The sequence below is a fragment of the Herpailurus yagouaroundi genome, unplaced genomic scaffold (assembly GCF_014898765.1).
Source record: "Herpailurus yagouaroundi ecotype Mexico unplaced genomic scaffold, PumYag 139, whole genome shotgun sequence".
In the NCBI taxonomy this organism is placed as follows: Eukaryota; Metazoa; Chordata; class Mammalia; order Carnivora; family Felidae; genus Herpailurus; species Herpailurus yagouaroundi.
The window spans coordinates 26,305,214-26,325,501 of NW_024412394.1; the positions used below are offsets into that span (position 1 = coordinate 26,305,214).

The 20,288-nt window shown below is 37.5% G+C and overlaps 1 protein-coding gene across 1 annotated transcript in view; it reads right to left on the bottom strand.

Moving 5' to 3' along the window:
* Nucleotides 1–20,288, bottom strand: part of LOC121029631 (protein eyes shut homolog) — a 790,730-nt gene that overhangs the window by 302,646 nt on the left and 467,796 nt on the right. Inside the window, exon 10 of the mRNA XM_040473865.1 lies at nt 1,869–2,022. Coding sequence (XP_040329799.1) covers nt 1,869–2,022 — 154 coding nt within the window. The remainder of the gene's footprint in view (nt 1–1,868; nt 2,023–20,288) is intronic.

A 20,288-nucleotide genomic window follows, 5' to 3' on the forward strand; every position in this document is an offset into this window, starting at 1 on the left:
CACAGTAAAAGTTCTTGAAGAATTGTCTAGAATATACTTGTTATTTATATTATATACTCTTAAATAATTTATATAATATATAATACACAATATACAATATAGTCCTAGGGTCAGCCCTTAATGTAATCTATTGTCTGGTAGGATACTGCGCTTAAGACAAAGCAGATTTGCATTTTCGTGTCAGTGGAGACATCTCTTTTTCACTTCCTAAATTTTGGATAAAAATAACTGAAGGACTTGGAAAGTCCTTGGTTTTTAGTTTCACTAGGAGTATCAATATATATATAATTTTTTTTAACAGTTTATTTATTTTTGAGAAAGGGAGAGACAGAGCATGAACAGGGGAGGGTCAGAGAGAGGGAGACACAGAATCTGAAACAGGCTCCAGGCTCTGAGCTGGCAGCACAGAGCCCGACGCGGGGCTCGAACTCACGGACCGTGAGATCATGACCTGAGCCGAAGTCGGCCGCTTAACCAACTGAGCCACCCAGGCGCCCCATCAATATTTTTTTAAAGGATGGTTTCACCTTCAGGCTACCTAAGGCTCTGAGTGGTTTGAGGACTGCCTAGTTAAGTATTCATTACTTAAAGGCAAGAAATAAAATCATCCCTTTAAGTAAGTTTGATCAAAACAGAAATTACTTCATATGTGATCAAATGTGCCATTGTTTGTGTGAAATGATTACACTGTATAAAATGAGGGTGTTATCAGTCAAAATGCCTTTTAAATTGGTTTTTAAGTTATTCACTTCCTCATCTGGCTCTTTTTTTGTATGAGCAACTGCAACTTTTGTAAGAGAGATGGTTAAGTCCATTGCTCTGAAAATTTGCTTTGTCTACACACAACTCTCTTTTCCCAAAGGGTCTTCCTAATCTGTGAATAATAATTTCATTACCTTAGGGTAATTTTATTGCCTTCTTGTCATAACCAATTGATCTGCCCAGCCCCAGACACTCTCCTTTCTTCATTCAAACATTTACTGAGCATCTTTCTGTCAGATGTCCTGCAAACTGCATTAAAAATGAGTAAGATGCTGTCCCTGCCTGTAAGGAGTTTCCATTTTCAGATTGGTGTCAATTTCCTTGATTTTATTTTCAGACTGATACAGACTCTGGGAAAGCTTATTTGATTTATATAACCTTCACAGGTTAGCCAAGATTCCAGCTAATCAGACTAACGTATCCAATTGTCATCTAACATACAAACTCAGGCACAAAATGTTATTTTTAACTGACACAGAGTAACTTTAGAGACCATTATCACTAGATTGCTATACTGATAAAGAATTTTAAATTCTTGGCTGCTACATTTAAATTTTGTTCAGTAATACCCTTGGGATGTGACCATCATATTTAGTCATCTCTCTCTTCTTAGATGTCCTAATTCTGAAGTATGAATTAATTCCAAGACTTCCTTCCAAAAGTTTATATGCCCCAGAAAGCATTTCCATCTAATATTCATTTTTTTTTCCTACTGGATTTTCTTTTTTCTGTGCAGAGTCAATGGCCACCTGCCCCAACTCCCCAGTTCTGAACGGCTATTTTCATTCAATAGATATTTTCTTGAACAACTACCGGATCTTAATTTCAAGTGGACCACAGGATTCTTTAACCTATTTATTTGCTCCATGGTATTTTTCAAAGAAATTCATTCTGTATGTAATTGGATTGCCACTGGATGGTATCACATTATACCTTAGTTTAATTTATACTTTATCCATCAAACTGAAAACACTGATTAGTGAGACTACTTTCAGATGGACCTTTTTGTCCTTCTTTTCATATCTGGGTGGCTATTATACATATAAATAACATTGAAAAAATAAGTTTCAACAGTATAATTCAAAGAACTACTGTGGAAGACTTACCGTATTGTGATAGGGATGAATGCATTTGTGTTAATGCTATAATTAGCAGAAAGAGTCAAGATATTGTGAGAACTTCCACATCCATATTTAACTGTGGGCCTTCCATCCATGAGAAATAAATGAAGAAACTGTTGTCCGGTATTTTTCTCACTACCTTTAAAAAAACAAATATTCCATGAAATTAGTGATTTTATTTATGTTTTATTCAATTACAATCATTCTTTCAAAACACACAATCTTTTGTCCCCTAGGACTAATGACTTAGTGAGATGGCTAGGAGTATTATTAGATAACTATTCAATGTAGTAATACTATATCAGAAATATACATTATTTTTCACAGGCTGAGACTAGCATGGCATTAACATCATTTAACTTCACATGAAATTAACTTCTGTTAACTTCTGCCTCTGTTTCTTAATAGCAAGATGATCTTATCCTGAGCCTCAGTTTCCTTATATACTATAATGGGATGAAGAGAGCAAGTAATTATTAGAATTACTGTGATAATTAAAAAAAATAATAATAAAAGTCTCTGGCACCTGTTGAGTATTACAGAACTTGGTTTATTATTATCATTAATTATTTGTATTATAATTTTTGTCTTTCATAAAAAATAAAAAAAATCAATAAAAAAAGAAATATTTTCCCTTTCTCCAGCTCATTCTTTCATCCCACTTTGAGGTATTCTTTTCTATCATGTGTGTGTGTATATATATACATATATATATACACACACAGACACCCAAATATTTATATAGCCTTAATTTTTTAAAATAAAATAATGGGGATGCCTGGGTGGCTCAGGTCATGATCTCACAGTTTGTGGGTTCAAGCCCCACAGCCGACTTTGGGCTGACAGCATGGAGCCTGCTTTGGATTCTCTGTCTCCCTGTCTCTCTGCTCCTCTCCCACCCTTTCTTTCACTCTCTCTCAAAAATAAATGAACATTAAAAAGTTTTTAAAAAAAATAATGCAATAAGTAGCCTTATTCATCTTTCTCTCTTCACTTAATAATAAACTTTAGACATATATGTAAGTACATAGATTTTTTTAACAATCTTTTTTTTAATGTTTACTTATTTAGAGAGAGAGTGTGTGCACCCACAAGTCAGGGAGGGTCAGAAGAGAATCCCAGGGAGGCCCCTTGCTCGGCTTGGAGCTCCATCAGCTTGGAGCTCCATGTGGGGCTTGATCCCACAGCTGTGAGATCATGATGTGAACTGGTATCAGTAGTCTGATGTTTAACCAACTGAGCCACCCAGGTGCCCCATATGGTCTTAATTTTGGCGCAGGTCTATTTATTGTTTCCTTTATGGTTGTAATTAGTGCTTTTTATGTCACCTTTAAGATATCTTTGCTTCAAAATTATAAGGTTATTTTCTTAGCTTATCTTTTGTAAGCTTTTTAAAGATCTATATTTTATGTAGAATCGATTTCTGTACATGATGTGAAGCAGTGGTTGTGATAGGTTGGATAATGGCCACCAAAGATATCCATGTCCGAATTGCTGGAACCTGTGAATGTTAATCTTATATGGTAAAAGAGACTTTGCAGGTGTAACTAAATGAAAGTCTCTGAGATGAGATTATTGTGGATTATCTGGTTGTGTTAAAATTTAGTCACATGTGTCCTTCTAAAAGGGAAGCTGAGGGAGATTTGACAATGGAAGAGGATAGGCTATGTGACTACAGAGGTGGAGACTGGCATGATGCAGCCACAAGCCAAGGAAGGCAAGTGGCCACCAGAAGCTGGAGAGGCAAGGAACAGGTTCTCATCTAAAGCCTCCAGAAAGAGCCAAAGCTGCAACATCATTTGAGGCTTCGAAGACACATTTTGGACTTATGGCTTCCAGAACTGTAAAAAAATAACTTTCTCTTGTTTTAAGACACTAAATTTATAGTAATTTGCTACAGCAGCCATAGGAAACTACAGGGGTCAATTTTCATTTCTTTCTCTTTTGGTTTCCAATTGATCCAAAATCAAAGCAATTAATTCTTACTGTGTATTTATTATGTATTTACTGAATTCTCAGACATTTGTGAAATATATATTTTTAATATTTTTGAGTATCTTTATTTCCTTTTTTTCTTTTATTATTGTGAATATACGTATTTAAGATAATGACTTTAAGAAAAATACCAACATTAGCATACTAAACCAACCTGAAATTACAACCCTCAAAAGTGGCCAGCTTTAATACAGATAAATGGATAGATATGTAGAGAGAGAATTTTTCATTAGAGCAAAATGATATTGTACATGTATTTTAAAATAAAAGTTGTTACAATCAGTTTTCAAACTTTTAGGTCTAAGGACTCTTTAATAAATTTAAAATCAATTGAGGAATCCCAAAGAGCTTTTGTTTACATTATTTGCATCTTTTAATATTTATTGGATTAGAATTTAAAACTGAAAAAAAAAAGAATTTAAAGCTGAGAAATTTTTCAAATATTTATTGAGTAGCTTATTTAAAAATAACAATAATAAAATCCATTACGCATTAACCTAAATAACATATTTTGTGAAAAGTAATTATATCTTACAAAACAAAAATAGTGAGAGGAGTATTCTTTACTTTTACAATAATTTTCAATGTTAAGTTTAACAAAAGCTGTTGGATTTTCATACCTACTTCTGTATTCAATCTATTGTGAATTGTTGCTTTGGTGGAAGTACATGAACTCCAGCTTCACAGAGAATGTAACTGGAAAATTAGCATTATTTAAACTGTCTTTTTAAACATATACAAATTGGATAAGAGGTAGTTCCTTAAAGTATAGTTGCAATGTGGAATCTGGAACTATACTAATAATCTTTACATCCTCTGTTACATTAAAATTCCATTGGTATTTCTTGCATTTTAAATGGATATTTTACCTTTGAAGGATTCTGTAACATCATTTATTGGTTATTTGAAAAATACTGATTCACTGAGTAATGGGTATCTTTCAAAGATTGACATATTTTATTATATCATATTAAAAAATCACATTAGTTATTATTACTACTGAACTCATCAAAAACCATGGTGGAGCTCTGAAGCTCATTGTGAAGAATATACATTTTCCAAAATTCTAATTTTTACTAGAAATCTTGAGGTTTTTTATTGGGAAACAAATACTGTCAGCTGCTTTCCTCAAAATGGCAGGCTTACTTTGTTAATTTTTGAGAAAAATGGCTGCAAAATATTCAGATTTGAAGAGCCACAGATTATCTTTTAGTTATTTTTCAAGTCATGTTTTCATAATGGCTACTTCAACTAGCAACTTAAAAAAATTGCACAAGTGTTATTCCTCAAGACAGTGATTATATATTGGTATGCACCAGACTTGCTTTGATGTATACTTTTGCTTTTATGCACAGCACATTAAAAAGCTGCATACACAAGGATTGAGAATTTTAAAAAATGAATGCATTTTCTGCACCATTAGGGCATTTTTATGTTGACTTTTACTTTGAGTGCATAGTGGAATAGAATAAAATGAGTACAATTTGGGTGTACAAATATACTCCGCCATGACACTAGGTGCCAGATACTGTATCTACTGTGACTTTTGTACCCTGAGTGCAAATGTCCATCAACACAGTGAAAAAGGCAAATATCTTGGTTTTATTAAAAAATAATTTTGAAAAAAATAATTTTGATGTTATGGACATCTGAAAGGACCCTGGATATGCTCAAGGATCTAGATAAACTTGAAATATCTCTGTGTCAGAGCTCACATCAATTTGAAAGAGAAAAAAAAAAAAAGAAACCAAAGTGAAATGTAAAGTATCACTGAACCCCAGACAAATGTTTCTTTAACATCTCATTAAGAATGCCAGGAAACTTAAGTTATCTCTCCCCCCATGTTTCAGGCTCTGTAAGAATAAACACAAGCAACGCTTGGATTTCAAAGAATGGTTCAGAGAAAGGTATCAGGAGAAATTGTGAAAGAATCTGAAATAGGAAAAAAAAATCTAGCTTACCCATTCAGGTGCTCCTCACCTGTCTTTATCTTTCAGATATTTTACAACTGTAAGTTGATGAAAACTAATAATAATTTGAGTTATTCTTGTCTATAGCAATTCAAACTGATTGTGCCTGGTGAAGTGCAACTGATTGTTACTCCATAGTTAGACTTGCTTTGTAAAGTCTCTATTTGAAAATTCGCTTCAAAATTCCTTAATCTCATATATATATATATATATATATATATATATATATTCCTTGACTCCTCCTCTGAACTAGTCATAGTATCTTACCAGTTCCCTCATTAAGAGGTTAAATAAAATTTTTGATGTGTGCTCATTTTATATATCTTTTTGAAAATTGGCCTTTTAACAAAGAAAATAAGCTAATTTCAGTTTTAGAAATTTTGAGGTATATTAGGAGAAATGAGTCACATTATATGATAGCAAAGAAAACCAAAACCAACTCCAAGGAGAAAAATTCACATAGAATACAATGCAAAGGGGGTCCCCTGGTGTTAAGCAACATAGCAGTCTTGGACTGGATAGAGATGCCCACCCTTATGAATGACTGAGATCGGGTAGGAAGACAGAAAAGAAGGATTCAAAATACAGTTGAAAGTCAGAAAATTTGGGGACATACAAAATCTAAGAAACAGCTTTCCCATGAGTACTTTGTGCTGTAGTGCTTATTAAGAATATAAATTCGGTAAGAGAAACACAAAGTGAAATATAGTAAAAAATAATTTAGATTAAATCGATATTGCGGAAGAAAACAAATTGGACAGAATAACAGCATTAAAGATTTAATAACGAAGTATGAGTAGCAAAGGGCATAATGAATATGGCTGAAAATCACTCTTGAGATCCTCATAAACGCCCTTTCTTAGAGCCCACTCAACCCATCTAGGTTTTTATCACACTTCTGAAGACTGCAGCTGTACAATACCCCAAATTAGTCCAGTTCCTGGCAGAGAGCGATGCAGCTTTACCTTTTCTGCCTCCCCTCAGATCCATTAGCAGTCTTCTGGGCTTCTGTTCTTCAGAGTTTTCCCTTATTTTCCCCATGACTTCCTATTCAGTTTCTTAGGCTGCTTTTCTCTGAATTTGATGGTATAATTAAAGATTTAGGATTATTTATGACTCCTCTTTTTACTGAGGGGAGGAAGCTGGGGGCAATGACAGCACCTTTAGAAATGCAACACTCTGTACCAGCATCTTGTGTTGTCTCTTCTTGGACATATAAAAGGTTAGTTATATCATAGAATGGCATAAAATTATTTTTTTCTTGAATTCTTGGCTTGTTCTCCACCCCCATCATTTTGGGAGAGGGGAGGGTGGTTCATTTTGCTATGCACTAACTGACAGTCTGGTATCCGGTTCTTTTCCCCATTTTTACCCTGAAGTTTCTATTACTTAATATTTCTAAAGTATATTATCATTTCAAACTCCTATTTTCAAGATAAGGCTTAAAAATATGATACACGGAGTAGAGTAGAAGAAAGTTGAACAGTTAGGTCAAGCTGTTGTACCATATGTACAAGGTCTGTTTTTCAAAGCTTCAAAAACTGAATTTTAAAAATTATATACATTAAACAAGATATATGTAGTACAATGCAAGAATGAGTTATTTTTAAAGGAAGCACAGTCACTAAAATCAATGACAGGGATAAACGGTCTTATCCAAGTACATCAACATCCCATCATGAACCAGAGCTACCCTGTGATATAGAACACAAAAAGGCAGCTTTAATAAAGGTAATGGGAATGAAATAAAAATAAACAAGCATAGTTCTTCCTCTAGTCTGCCAAATAGTAACAGTTTTAAACTCATCATTTGGACTTATTCTATTAATAAGCGATTTCTTGTTTTATATAATAATACTTTTAAAGGAATTCAGAATGTTTTGCTGGTAACATGATGGTGGGAGGGGGCAATGGAAGACCTCAGGTTACTGATGTATTTGCATGATTCAATAGCAAATTATCCATTTCAGGGAATACAGTTCATATTGTTTGATAGATTGATTTTTTCACTTTAAAATCAACTGACTTTGCATCACAAACCTATATTTTGAGAAAATACTTAGAGAAAAGCTATGAATAAACACTCAGGAAGAACTGTTTGTCTTTCACAAATAGTACTATAGTACAAAAATTCCATTTTCTACTTTCCTATGTAGGGAAAACCCTACTTTTCTATGGTGTTTTTCTTTCCCATGAGTCTCCTTTACTCCTCAAATAAAACACTTCACTTCTGATTGCCAAATGTGTGGAGGTTTTCCCCCATACATGCAATTCTCTGTGACACTATTTGAGTGTCCTACCATTTATTTCAACTTGGACACTACCTACCTGGAGACAGTGTCAGACCTTACAAGTTAGGTGTCCCATGAGACTGCTGCCCCCTGCCCCCCACCTACAATTCATACCTCAGAAATCAGTTGCAAGCCCAGGTTATCACCAGTGCTTCTGACCAACTGGCTATAGATCAGACATTCCAAAGATTGTTTGATTAATTTGCTAGAGGTGTTCACAGTACTCAGGGAAACACATTTACTAGTTTATTAAAGGACATGATAAAGAAAACAGATGAACATCCAGATGAAGAGATACATAGGGTAAGGAATAGGAGGGTCCAAGAGCAGAAGTTTCTGCACCTGTGGAGTTGGGTGCTTCACCCTCCTGATGAGGATGCATTTGCCCACCTGGAAGCTCTCTGAGAGATACTGGGATTTTGTGGAGGCTTCCTTGTGTAAGCATGATCAGTTATTAACCCCATTTCCAGCCCCTCTCTCCTCTGTGGAGGGTGGGGGGCTTAGACTGAAAATTCCAAGCATCAATCATAAGTTTGGTCTATCTGGTGACCAGCCCCCACCAAGGAGCCATCCAGAATCCCACCCAGAGTCCCTTATTAGAACAGAATATGCTCCTACTGCATTTATCACTTACAAATTACTAAAGTTTTAGAAGCCTGGTATGAAGGGACAGGGTCAAAGACAAATATTAGAACAAGAGATGCTCATAGTGTTATCACTTAAGAAATTACAAGGGTTTTAGGAGTTTTGTGCCAGTAACTGGAGGCAGAGACAAATATATATATCTCTATTATCTCACAAGTACTAAAAACATGTTTTCAAATACAACTATAATAAAAAAATGAAAAATTAGTGGCAATTAGTAAAATAAAATATAAAATTTTCAAAATAGAACTTCTAAAGAAAATCATAAGTAATGACTACTGTCAGATGTATATTTTTGTAATAAACTTTATGGGCTGAGTAATCCATATGCCATATTAAATTTAGTTCAACAGTGCTCATTGAACCTAAAAATATCAAGAAAATGTGCATCTCTCTTTCTGTGATATATGACAAATGTGAAGAGCAGTGTCTTTTTCCCCATAATATCCAATCTGTGCTGCCTTGGACAGGACTTGAAGGCTGTGGAAGATGTCAATGTTAAGCCATTGAAAAAGAGTCATTCTGTTGTTTCGCTGAAAAGACATTTGATGATCCATTAGCAGAGAAGTGTGAACTTATCCTTTTTGAAAGGATTCTTTACGCTTTTAGGCTGTGTAGTAATTTTTTCAATGAATCCTTTGTGTCTTGAGTTTTTCTGAATATTTATGAAGAAAATATTTTGAAACTTTACAAAGTCTGTAATTCCCCAATTTATACTAATGAAATCATCAATTGTATCTCCTGATTTAAGATTTATTAAATATAGAAACTGCGGCTTAGAACAATAAATGTTAATAATTACTTAAAAATTACAGAGCTCTAGTTTCTAGATATCATATCATAGCATTTTAGAGAGATAACCCTAATAATTGAGTCTAAAATGTATAAATTATATACATAGTGTATATGTATATACATGTTATACAGTATACAGTATACATTTAGTCTTACAAGAAAGGAATAATAATGAAATAAGCCAGAGAGAGGGAAAGAATTATGTCCTCAAGTTTTTATAATTTTGGTTTGTTTGGTTATTATATTGGGTTGTAGACCCCAAAATTTCTAAGCATAGATATTTTATCACTTAATTGAAATACTCAAGAGAGTAATTATGGTTTATATGGTACCACTTCCATTAAAAATGAGAATTTTTCTCTATTTGAACTATTGTAATGAGTGCTCCCAAACATCAACAACAGTTTGAGTTCATGTACAAATAAACAACCGGTCATCAGTTTGAATTAAAATAAAATTCACCATTCCTGATAGGCTCGATAGTGATGAATACAGATAGTATGCTTATTAAATCAGGTATACAGATGGTCCAATTTGGAAATTTCCATAAAGTGATATAGATTTCTACCATTTCTCATAAAACAAAAAATCCCTTCATACCTTTATATGGTACTTTGTATTTTTCAAAAACACTTTTATATGCACTTAAAAAATTAATGCTTACTTATTTTTGTGAGAGATATTGACAGAATGTGAGCAAGGGAGGGCAGAGAGACAGGAGACACAGAATCAGCAGCAGGCTCCAGGCTCTGAGCTGTCAGCACTGAGCTCGATGTGGGGCTCGAACTCACAAACCACAAGATCACCACCTGAGCCAAAGTTGGATGCTCAACCGACTGAGCCACCCAGGTGCCTCACACTTTCTTTTTTTTTTTTTTTAAGTTTATTTATTTATTTTTAGAGAGAGAGAGAGAGAGAGAGAGAGAGAGAGAGAGAGAAAGTGTGAGTGAGGGAGGGCAGAGAGAGAGGGAGAGAGAGAGAATCCCAGGCAAGCTCCCCATTACCAGTGCAGAGCCCTATGTGGGGCTCGAACTCATGAATCATGTGATCATGACCTGACCCAAAGTCAAAGTCTTGACCAACTGAGCCACCCAGGTGCCCTATATACATTTTCAGACCCCGTGAACTTGAAAATAAAAATTCATCTGCATTATTTGTCATCAAACTGAAATACATAAAGGTTAATTGATTTATCTTGTGTTGTACAATTAACTCACAGCTAACTTGGGTTCACATCTACCTTTGGTTACCTACTGACATTTTGATCAGGACTGCCTATGGCAGTAAGCGGATGATCTCTCCATCCCTGGTGGCGCCTTCATGGCATGTAACAAAAACTATTCCCTGAGTTTGCATCGAGTTCTCTGTTGAGCACACATGTTTTGACTGTAGCTGAAGAATTCCCCTTTCCTGGCTCTCCTTGTATGTAGCAGCAGCAAACCCAGTATCAATCTTAGCAGCAGTGGCTCAGGGTTGAAGACATCTTAGAGCAACGGGGGCAACATGAGCAGTAACACATTTTAGTAGTTAGAACGTGGTTGGGGTGATCTGGTTGGTCTGTGAAAAAATGGGAGGCGGAGAAGTTCCAGGAGAACTGCTACATTGTGGCAGCAGCCTGGCACACATAATTAATTATTAACACATGTTTATTACATGCTGCTGCAGAGTGGCTTCTGGGACAGTTGCTAAAATTTATTGACCCTATTTTAATTTTGCCTTGACTGCTAATTGTGCTTAACCAGGAAAGAAAATACAACTCACAACACAAGATTCTTACAGGAAATGAATCCTCCTCATTTGGATGAAATGGTTAAAAATGAAACAAAAAATTGCATCTACTGTTTGCTCCATTACTGTCTCATTTCTGATTCCAAGATTTTTTATAGTCTAAATATTCCTTCCCAGGGTGGTATGTCTATCAAATGGGTGTAATGTTAAGGACACTTATTAGATAAGAATATAGCATCCTGAGCATCTAATTCCCAAGACTCCTTACCAGGCAAGTTATGAGAGAGGAAGGATTAGAACATTAGCTGAAGGTCAGACCCTTAACCGACTGAGCCACCCAGGCACCCCATCTTTTAAAAAACAATTTTAGAACAAAGTGATAAGAGCGATAGGAAGATGGCGGCGTAGGAGGACTCTGGGCTCACCGTGCATCCTGCTGATCACTTAGATTCCACCTACACCTGCCTAAATAACCCAGAAAACCACCAGAGGATTAGCAGAACGGAGTCGCCAGAGCCAAGCACAGACGAGAGGCCCACGGAAGAGGGTAGGAAGGGCGGCGAGGCAGTGTGCGCTCCACGGACCAGCGGGAGGGAGCAGGGGCGGAGGGGCGGCTCACCGGCCAAGCAGAGCCCCCGAGTCTGGCTTGCAAAAAGCGGAGGGGCCTGACGGACTGTGTTCCGACAGCAAGCGCGACTTAGCGGCTGGGAGGTCATAAGTTAACAGCTCTGCTCAGAAAGCGGGAAGGCTGGAGGACAAAGGGAAGGAGAGCGGCTGAGCCCCCTGACGACAGATCTCAGTTTGGTGGGGAACAAAGGCGCTCGCCAGCGCCATCTCCCCCGCCCATCCCCCAGCCAAAATCCCAAAGAGAACCAGTTCCTGCCAGGGAACTTGCTCGCTCCGCACAAACACCCAACTCTGCGCTTCTGCGGAGCCAAATCTCTGGCAGCGGATCTGACTCCCTCCTGCGGCCACAGGGCCCCTCCTGAAGTGGATCACCTAAGGAGAAGCAAGCTAAGCCTGCCCCTCCTGCCCCTGTGCACCTTGCCTACCCACCCCAGCTAAGACGCCAGATCCCCAGCATCACAAGCCTGGCAGTGTGCAAGTAGCCCAGACAGGCCACCCCACCCCACAGTGAATCCCGCCCCTAGGAGAGGGGAAGAGAAGGCACGCACCAGTCTGACTGTGGCCCCAGCGGTGGGCTGGGGGCAGACATCAGGTCTGACTGCGGCTCCGCCCACCCACTCCAGTTATACACCACAGCACAGGGGAAGTGCCCTGCAGGTCCTCACCATGCCAGGGACTATCCAAAATGACCAAGCGGAAGAATTCCCCTCAGAAGAATCTCCAGGAAATAACAACAGCTAATGAGCTGATCAAAAAGGATTTAAATAATATAACAGAAAGTGAATTTACAATAATAGTCATAAAATTAATCGCTGGGCTTGAAAACAGTATAGCTGACAGCAGAGAATCTCTTGCTACAGAGATCAAGGGACTAAGGAACAGTCACGAGGAGCTAAAAAACGCTTTAAACGAAATGCATAACAAAATGGAAACCACCACGGCTCGTTGTAGAGGCAGAGGAGAGAATAGGTGAACTAGAAGATAAAGTTATGGAAAAAGAGGAAGCTGAGAAAAAGAGAGATAAAAAAATCCAGGAGTATGAGGGGAAAATTAGAGAACTAAGTGATACACTAAAAAGAAATAATATACGCATAATTGGTATCCCAGAGGAGGAAGAGAGAGGGAAAGGTGCTGAAGGGGTACTTGAAGAAATAATAGCTGAGAACTTCCCTGAAGTGGGGAAGGAAAAAGGCATTGAAATCCAAGAGGCACAGAGAACTCCCTTCAGTCGTAACTTGAATCGATCTTCTGCACGACATATCATAGTGAAACTGGCAAAATACAAGGATAAAGAGAAAATTCTTAAAGCAACAAGGGGTAACCGTGCCCTCACATATAAAGGGAGACCGATAAGACTCGTGACTGATCTCTCTTTTGAAACTTGGCAGGCCAGAAAGAATTGGCACGAGATTTTCAGTGTGTTAGACAGAAAAAATATGCAGCCGAGAATCCTTTATCCAGCAAGTCTGTCATTTAGAATAGAAGGAGAGATAAAGGTCTTCCCAAACAAACAAAAATTGAAGGAATTTGTCACCACTAAACCAGCCCTACAAGAGATCCTAAGGGGGACCCTGTGAGACAAAGTACCAGAGACATCACTACAAGCATAAAACATACAGACATCACAATGACTCTAAACCCATATCTTTCTATAATAACACTGAATGTAAATGGATTAAATGCGCCAACCAAAAGACATAGGGTATCAGAATGGATAAAAAAACAAGACCCATCTATTTGCTGTCTACAAGAGACTCATTTTAGACCTGAGGACACCTTTAGATTGAGAGTGAGGGGATGGAGAACTATTTATCATGCTACTGGAAGCCAAAAGAAAGCTGGAGTAGCCATACTTATATCAGACAAACTAGACTTTAAATTAAAGGCTGTCACAAGAGATGAAGAAGGACATTATATAATAGTGACAGGGTCTATCCATCAGGAAGAGCTAACAATTATAAATGTCTATGCGCCGAATACCGGAGCGCCCAAATATATAAAACAATTACTCATAAACATAAGCAACCTTATTGAGAAGAATGTGGTAATTCAGGGGATTTTAACACCCCACTTACAGAAATGGATAGATCATCTAGACACACGGTCAATAAAGAAACAAGGGCCCTGAATGAGACATTGGATCAAATGGACTTGACAGATATATTTAGAACTCTGCATGCCAAAGCAACAGAATATACTTTCTTCTCGAGTGCACATGGAACATTCTCCAAGATAGATCATATACTGGGTCACAAAACAGCCCTTCATAAGTTTACAAGAATTGAAATCATACCATGCATACTTTCAGACCACAATGCTATGAAGCTTGAAATCAACCACAGAAAAAAGTCTGGAAAACCTCCAAAAGCATGGAGGTTAAAGAACACCCTACTAACGAATGAGTGGGTCAACCAGGCAATTCGAGAAGAAATTAAAAAATATATGGAAACAAACGAAAATGAAAATACAACAATCCAAACGCTTTGGGACGCAGCGAAGGCAGTCCTGAGAGGAAAATACATTGCAATCCAGGCCTATCTCAAGAAACAAGAAAAATCCCAAATACAAAATCTAACAGCACACCTAAAGGAAATAGAAGCAGAACAGCAAAGGCAGCCTAAACCCAGCAGAGAAGAGAAATAATAGGATCAGAGCAGAAATAAACAATATAAAATCTAAAAAAACTGTAGAGCAGATCAATGAAACCAAGAGTTGGTTTTTTGAAAAAATAAACAAAATTGAGAAACCTCTAGCCAGGCTTCTCAAAAAGAAAGGGGAGATGACCCAAATAGATAAAATCATGAATGAAAATGGAATGATTACAACCAATCCCTCAGAGATACAAACAATTATCAGGGAATACTATGAAAAATTATATGCCAACAAATTGGACAACCTGGAAGAAATGGACAAATTCCTGAACACCCACACTCTTCCAAAACTCAATCAGGAGGAAATAGAAAGCTTGAACAGACCCATCACCAGCGAAGAAATTGAATCGGTTATCAAAAATCTCCCAACAAATAAGAGTCCAGGACCAGATGGCTTCCCAGGGGAGTTCTCCCAGACGTTTAAAGCAGAGATAATACCTATCCTTCTCAAGCTATTCCAAGAAATAGAAAGGGAAGGAAAACTTCCAGACTCATTCTATGAAGCCAGTATTACTTTGATTCCTAAACCAGACAGAGACCCAGTCAAAAAAGAGAACTACAGGCCAATATCCCTGATGAATATGGATGCAAAAATTCTCAATAAGATACTAGCAAATCGAATTCAACAGTGTATAAAAAGATTTATTCACCATGATCAAGTGGGATTCATTCCTGGGATGCAGGGCTGGTTCAACATTCGCAAATCAATCAACGTGATACATCACATTAACAAAAAAAAAAAAGAGAAAAACCATATAATCCTGTCAATCGATGCAGAAAAGGCCTTTGACAAAATCCACCACCCTTTCTTAATAAAAACCCTTGAGAAAATCGGGATAGAAGGAACATACTTAAAGATCATAAAAGCCATTTATGAAAAGCCCACAGCTAACATCATCCTCAACGGGGAAAAACTGAGAGCTTTTTCCCTGAGATCAGGAACACGACAGGGATGCCCACTCTCACCACTGTTGTTTAACATAGTGCTGGAAGTTCTAGCATTAGCAATCAGACAACAAAAGGAAATCAAAGGCATCCAAATTGGCAAAGATGAAGTCAAGCTTTCGCTTTTTGCAGATGACATGATATTATACATGGAAAATCCGATAGACTCCACCAAAAGTCTGGTAGAACTGATACATGAATTCAGCAAAGTCGCAGGATACAAAATCAATGTACAGAAATCAGTTGCATTCTTATACACTAACAATGAAGCAACAGAAAGACAAATAAAGAAACTGATCCCATTCACAATTGCACCAAGAAGCATAAAATACCTAGGAATAAATCTAACCAAAGATGTAAAGGATCTGTATGCTGAAAACTATAGAAAGCTTATGAAGGTAATTGAAGAAGATTTAAAGAAATGGAAAGACATTCCCTGCTCATGGATTGGAAGAATAAATATTGTCAAAATGTCAATACTACCCAAAGCTATCTACACATTCAATGCAATCCCAATCAAAATTGCACCAGCATTCTTCTCGAAACTAGAACAAGCAATCCTAAAATTCATATGGAACCACAAAAGGCCCCGAATAGCCAAAGTCATTTTGAAGAAGAAGACCAAAGCAGGAGGCATCACAATCCCAGACTTTAGCCTCTACTACAAAGCTGTCATCATCAAGACAGCATGGTATTGGCACAAAAACAGACACATAGACCAATGGAATAGAATAGAAACCCCAGAACTAGACCTACAAACGTATGGCCAACTCATCTTTGACAAAGCAGGAAAGAACATCCAATGGAAAAAAGACAGTCTCTTTAACAAATGGTGCTGGGAGAACTGGACAGCAACATGCAGAAGGTTGAAATTAGACCACTTTCTCACACCATTCACAAAAATAAACTCAAAATGGATAAAGGACCTGAATGTGAGACAGGAAACCATCAAAACTTTAGAGGAGAAAGCAGGAAAAGACCTCTCTGACCTCAGCTGTAGCAATCTCTTACTCGACACATCCCCAAAGGCAAGGGAATTAAAAGCAAAAGTGAATTACTGGGACCTTATGAAGATAAAAAGCTTCTGCACAGCAAAGGAAACAACCAACAAAACGAAAAGGCAACCAACGTAATGGGAAAAGATATTTGCAAATGACATATCGGACAAAGGGCTAGTATCCAAAATCTATAAAGAGCTCACCAAACTCCACACCCGAAAAGCAAATAACCCAGTGAAGAAATGGGCAGAAAACATGAATAGACACTTCTCTAAAGAAGACATCCGGATGGCCAACAGGCACATGAAAAGATGTTCAGCGTCGCTCCTTATCAGGGAAATACAAATCAAAACCACACTCAGGTATCACCTCACGCCAGTCAGAGTGGCCAAAATGAACAAGTCAGGAGACTATAGATGCTGGAGAGGATGTGGAGAAACGGGAACCCTCTTGCACTGTTGGTGGGAATGCAAATTGGTGCAGCCGCTCTGGAAAGCAGTGTGGAAGTTCCTCAGAAAATTAAGAATAGACCTACCCTATGACCCAGCAATAGCACTGCTAGGAATTTATCCAAGGGACACAGGAGTACTGATGCATAGGGGCACTTGTACCCCAATGTTCATAGCAGCACTCTCAACAATAGCCAAATTATGGAAAGAGCCTAAATGGCCATCAACTGATGAATGGATAAAGAAATTGTGGTTTATATACACTATGCAATACTACGTGGCAATGAGAAAAAATGAAATATGGCCTTTTGTAGCAACGTGGATGGAGCTGGAGAGTGTGATGCTAAGTGAAATAAGCCATACAGAGAAAGACAGATACCATATGGTTTCACTCTTATGTGGATCCTGAGAAACTTAACAGGATCCCATGGGGGAGGGGAAGGAAAAAAAAAAAAAAAAAGAGGTTAGAGTGGGAGAGAGCCAAAGCATAAGAGACTGTTGATAACTGAGAACAAACTAAGGGTTGATGGGGGGTGGGAGGGAGGAGAAGGTGGGTGATGGGTATTGAGGAGGGCACCTTTTGGGATGAGCATTGGGTGTTGTATGGAAACCAGTTTGACAATAAATTTCACATATAAAAAAAAAAAACATTATCTGAAGAAGATATTTAGCATTGACTTCCTGTTGCCTTACACCAAACACAATTTTAAGCATATTAAATGTGTTAACTCTCCCCATCCTTACAACGAAATTTTCATATCTTTGGTATTATTACAAATAATACGATTCCATTTTACAGATACTGAGGCACAGAGATGTTAAGTAATTTGCCCAGAGGGCAGAGCCAGATAGTCTAGCTCCACAGAAATTTTCTTAATCAGTGGATTTTACTGTTCTTGAGGTGGGCATGGCACCAATTCCAATCCTTGAATGGGCTCATTTGTTTGTTTTTGCCCCTACCTCTGTCTGTAGAAGCAAGTTTGTTCCTCACGGGTCCATTTCTTGATATAATTACATAGAATTACATAGAAATACTGTGTATCTCTCACTGATTTATGTCTTCATAAATTTCAATCACAGAAATAGAGTTTAATTTTTCTTAACACAATGTTCTCTTTCAAGAGACGTCTAACAAATCACATCATTCTCGGTCAAGGGTTGGCAAACTATAGCCCACAGATCAAATTCTTCCACTGTTTGGTTCTGCAAGTAAAAGATTTTTTGCAACACAGCTGTATTCATTCACAGTCCCATACTGTCTATGGCTGCTTTCATGCTACACTGGCAGAGTTGAACTGTTGTAACACAGAGTGTGTGGCCCATAAAATATTTACTCTTTGGCCATTACAGAAAAAACTGCCAACCCCTGTTATGCTCCTCGTCGTTAAATAGACCCAGGATAAAATTATCTTTGATTTAAGCTAAATTTTGAGTAAACCCTTGAAATCTGCACCATTTTTTTAAACTTGCTTACTAACAGAATGGTTTATTAAAGTATAGTTTCAATACCTACTCATTTTTCATCACAACAATCACAGCTGAGTAACTCATCAACAGAACTTTATGAACAATTCTTTTTTTTTTTTTTAATTTTTTTTTTCAACGTTTATTTATTTTTGGGACAGAGAGAGACAGAGCATGAACGGGGGAGGGGCAGAGAGAGAGAGAGACACAGAATCGGAAACAGGCTCCAGGCTCTGAGCCATCAGCCCAGAGCCCGACGCAGGGCTCGAACTCACAGACCGCGAGATCGTGACCTGGCTGAAGTCGGACGCTTAACCGACTGCGCCACCCAGGCGCCCCATGAACAATTCTTAAAAACCTTACTCTACACAAGGCACTGGTGAAGTACTGAGGAGGTGGGTGGAAGAGAGATGTAAAACATAATTCCAGATTACTAAGTGTTCCCTATTTAGGTGAAGAGACATAAACACAGATTCCTAGTGTAAGGAATCTCTTTACTCAGCCCTTGTTCTTAATTTCTACTCCTATTATAATTAAGTCCTATCACAGTCAGCTAAACGGTGAGAAAAGGGTATAGGTTATTTCTTATCTCTCTTTGTACAGGTCACAGTGCCTAGAAGAGTGTGATGTGCTTTCTTGGCACTCAGTTAAAATTTGTTGAATTTGACTTTCCTGTCATAAAAAATAAGATGAAAAGCAATCTTTGTGTATCTTGTAAATGGCAATGTATGAATTCATCCAACCATGCTTTCCACTCCACTCCCTCTCCTAGCTGTCTGGAGCAAGCTCCACTGGGAGCTATCAAGGAGGGACAAAGATATTCAAAGTATTTTACAGTGCACATTGTAAAATTGATTAAAACTGAGCACACCTTTTTCTCTAAGAAAAGAAGATAAGAAGATATTTATTAAATGCTGTCAGGAACTACTGTGGGATTTCACTGGCCTTGGTGTAATAAGTATCTAATGAAGATATTGTGTATTCAACTGGGAATCATTTTATAGAGAAAAGCAGATGTTATGATACTTTAGATTTCATGTGTTTTCCTCAGCAATCTCAGCAATCTCTTCTTCTAGCCCTCCCCAAATGCACGAAAAAGGAGGATCCAATGATCCTACTTGTTCTGTCAATTTCTACCTGGAATAAATACCTAAGACTAGCCCTTCTTATACTTTCTTTCTCAAATACAAATATTAAGTAATACAAAGATTGCTTCTGAATCTTGTTCTCTCACTGGAGTTGCTCATGTAATTTGCCTCCTGCAACTTGGTCAGATGTCTGCTCCTACTTCTCAAAGATCACATACTTCCAAAGGGCATGCTTATTTCTTTTCAAAGAAGTAGCACAGAATGGGATTCAACTGCATAGTAATACATCTCATGACGAAACCTCCTGATTGATACCGCTGGCCAAATAGAGCTCATTTTCTGAAAGTGCACCTAAAGAGTTTTGTGTGGTCTCATCCCTTCTCCCGTGACCTATTAGTAGCTCCTTTGACGGGGTTCCAGAATTCTGAATTGGTTCAGTGGCAGATTCAAAAAGCTTTCTTTTCATCTTGACTGCTGTTCTCAGAGCTGTCTCTCTCCCACAGAGAGTTCTTTTTTAAACTATCCTTTCTAAGGATTTTTACTGTAACCCCATAAGGATTCCAGTTTTATCTTCCTTTTGTTCCTTTTCAACATCAATTAGTTGGTGAGGCAAACTGAAAAAAGATAAATCTACACTTTTGAACTAGGAATATAATTCAAAGCCGACACCGGCTTATCAACCTGATATTTCTCTATCCTTCTCCCTTTAAAATTGGGTGATATAAAACACAAGTATTCAATAAATGTTTGTAGAATGAT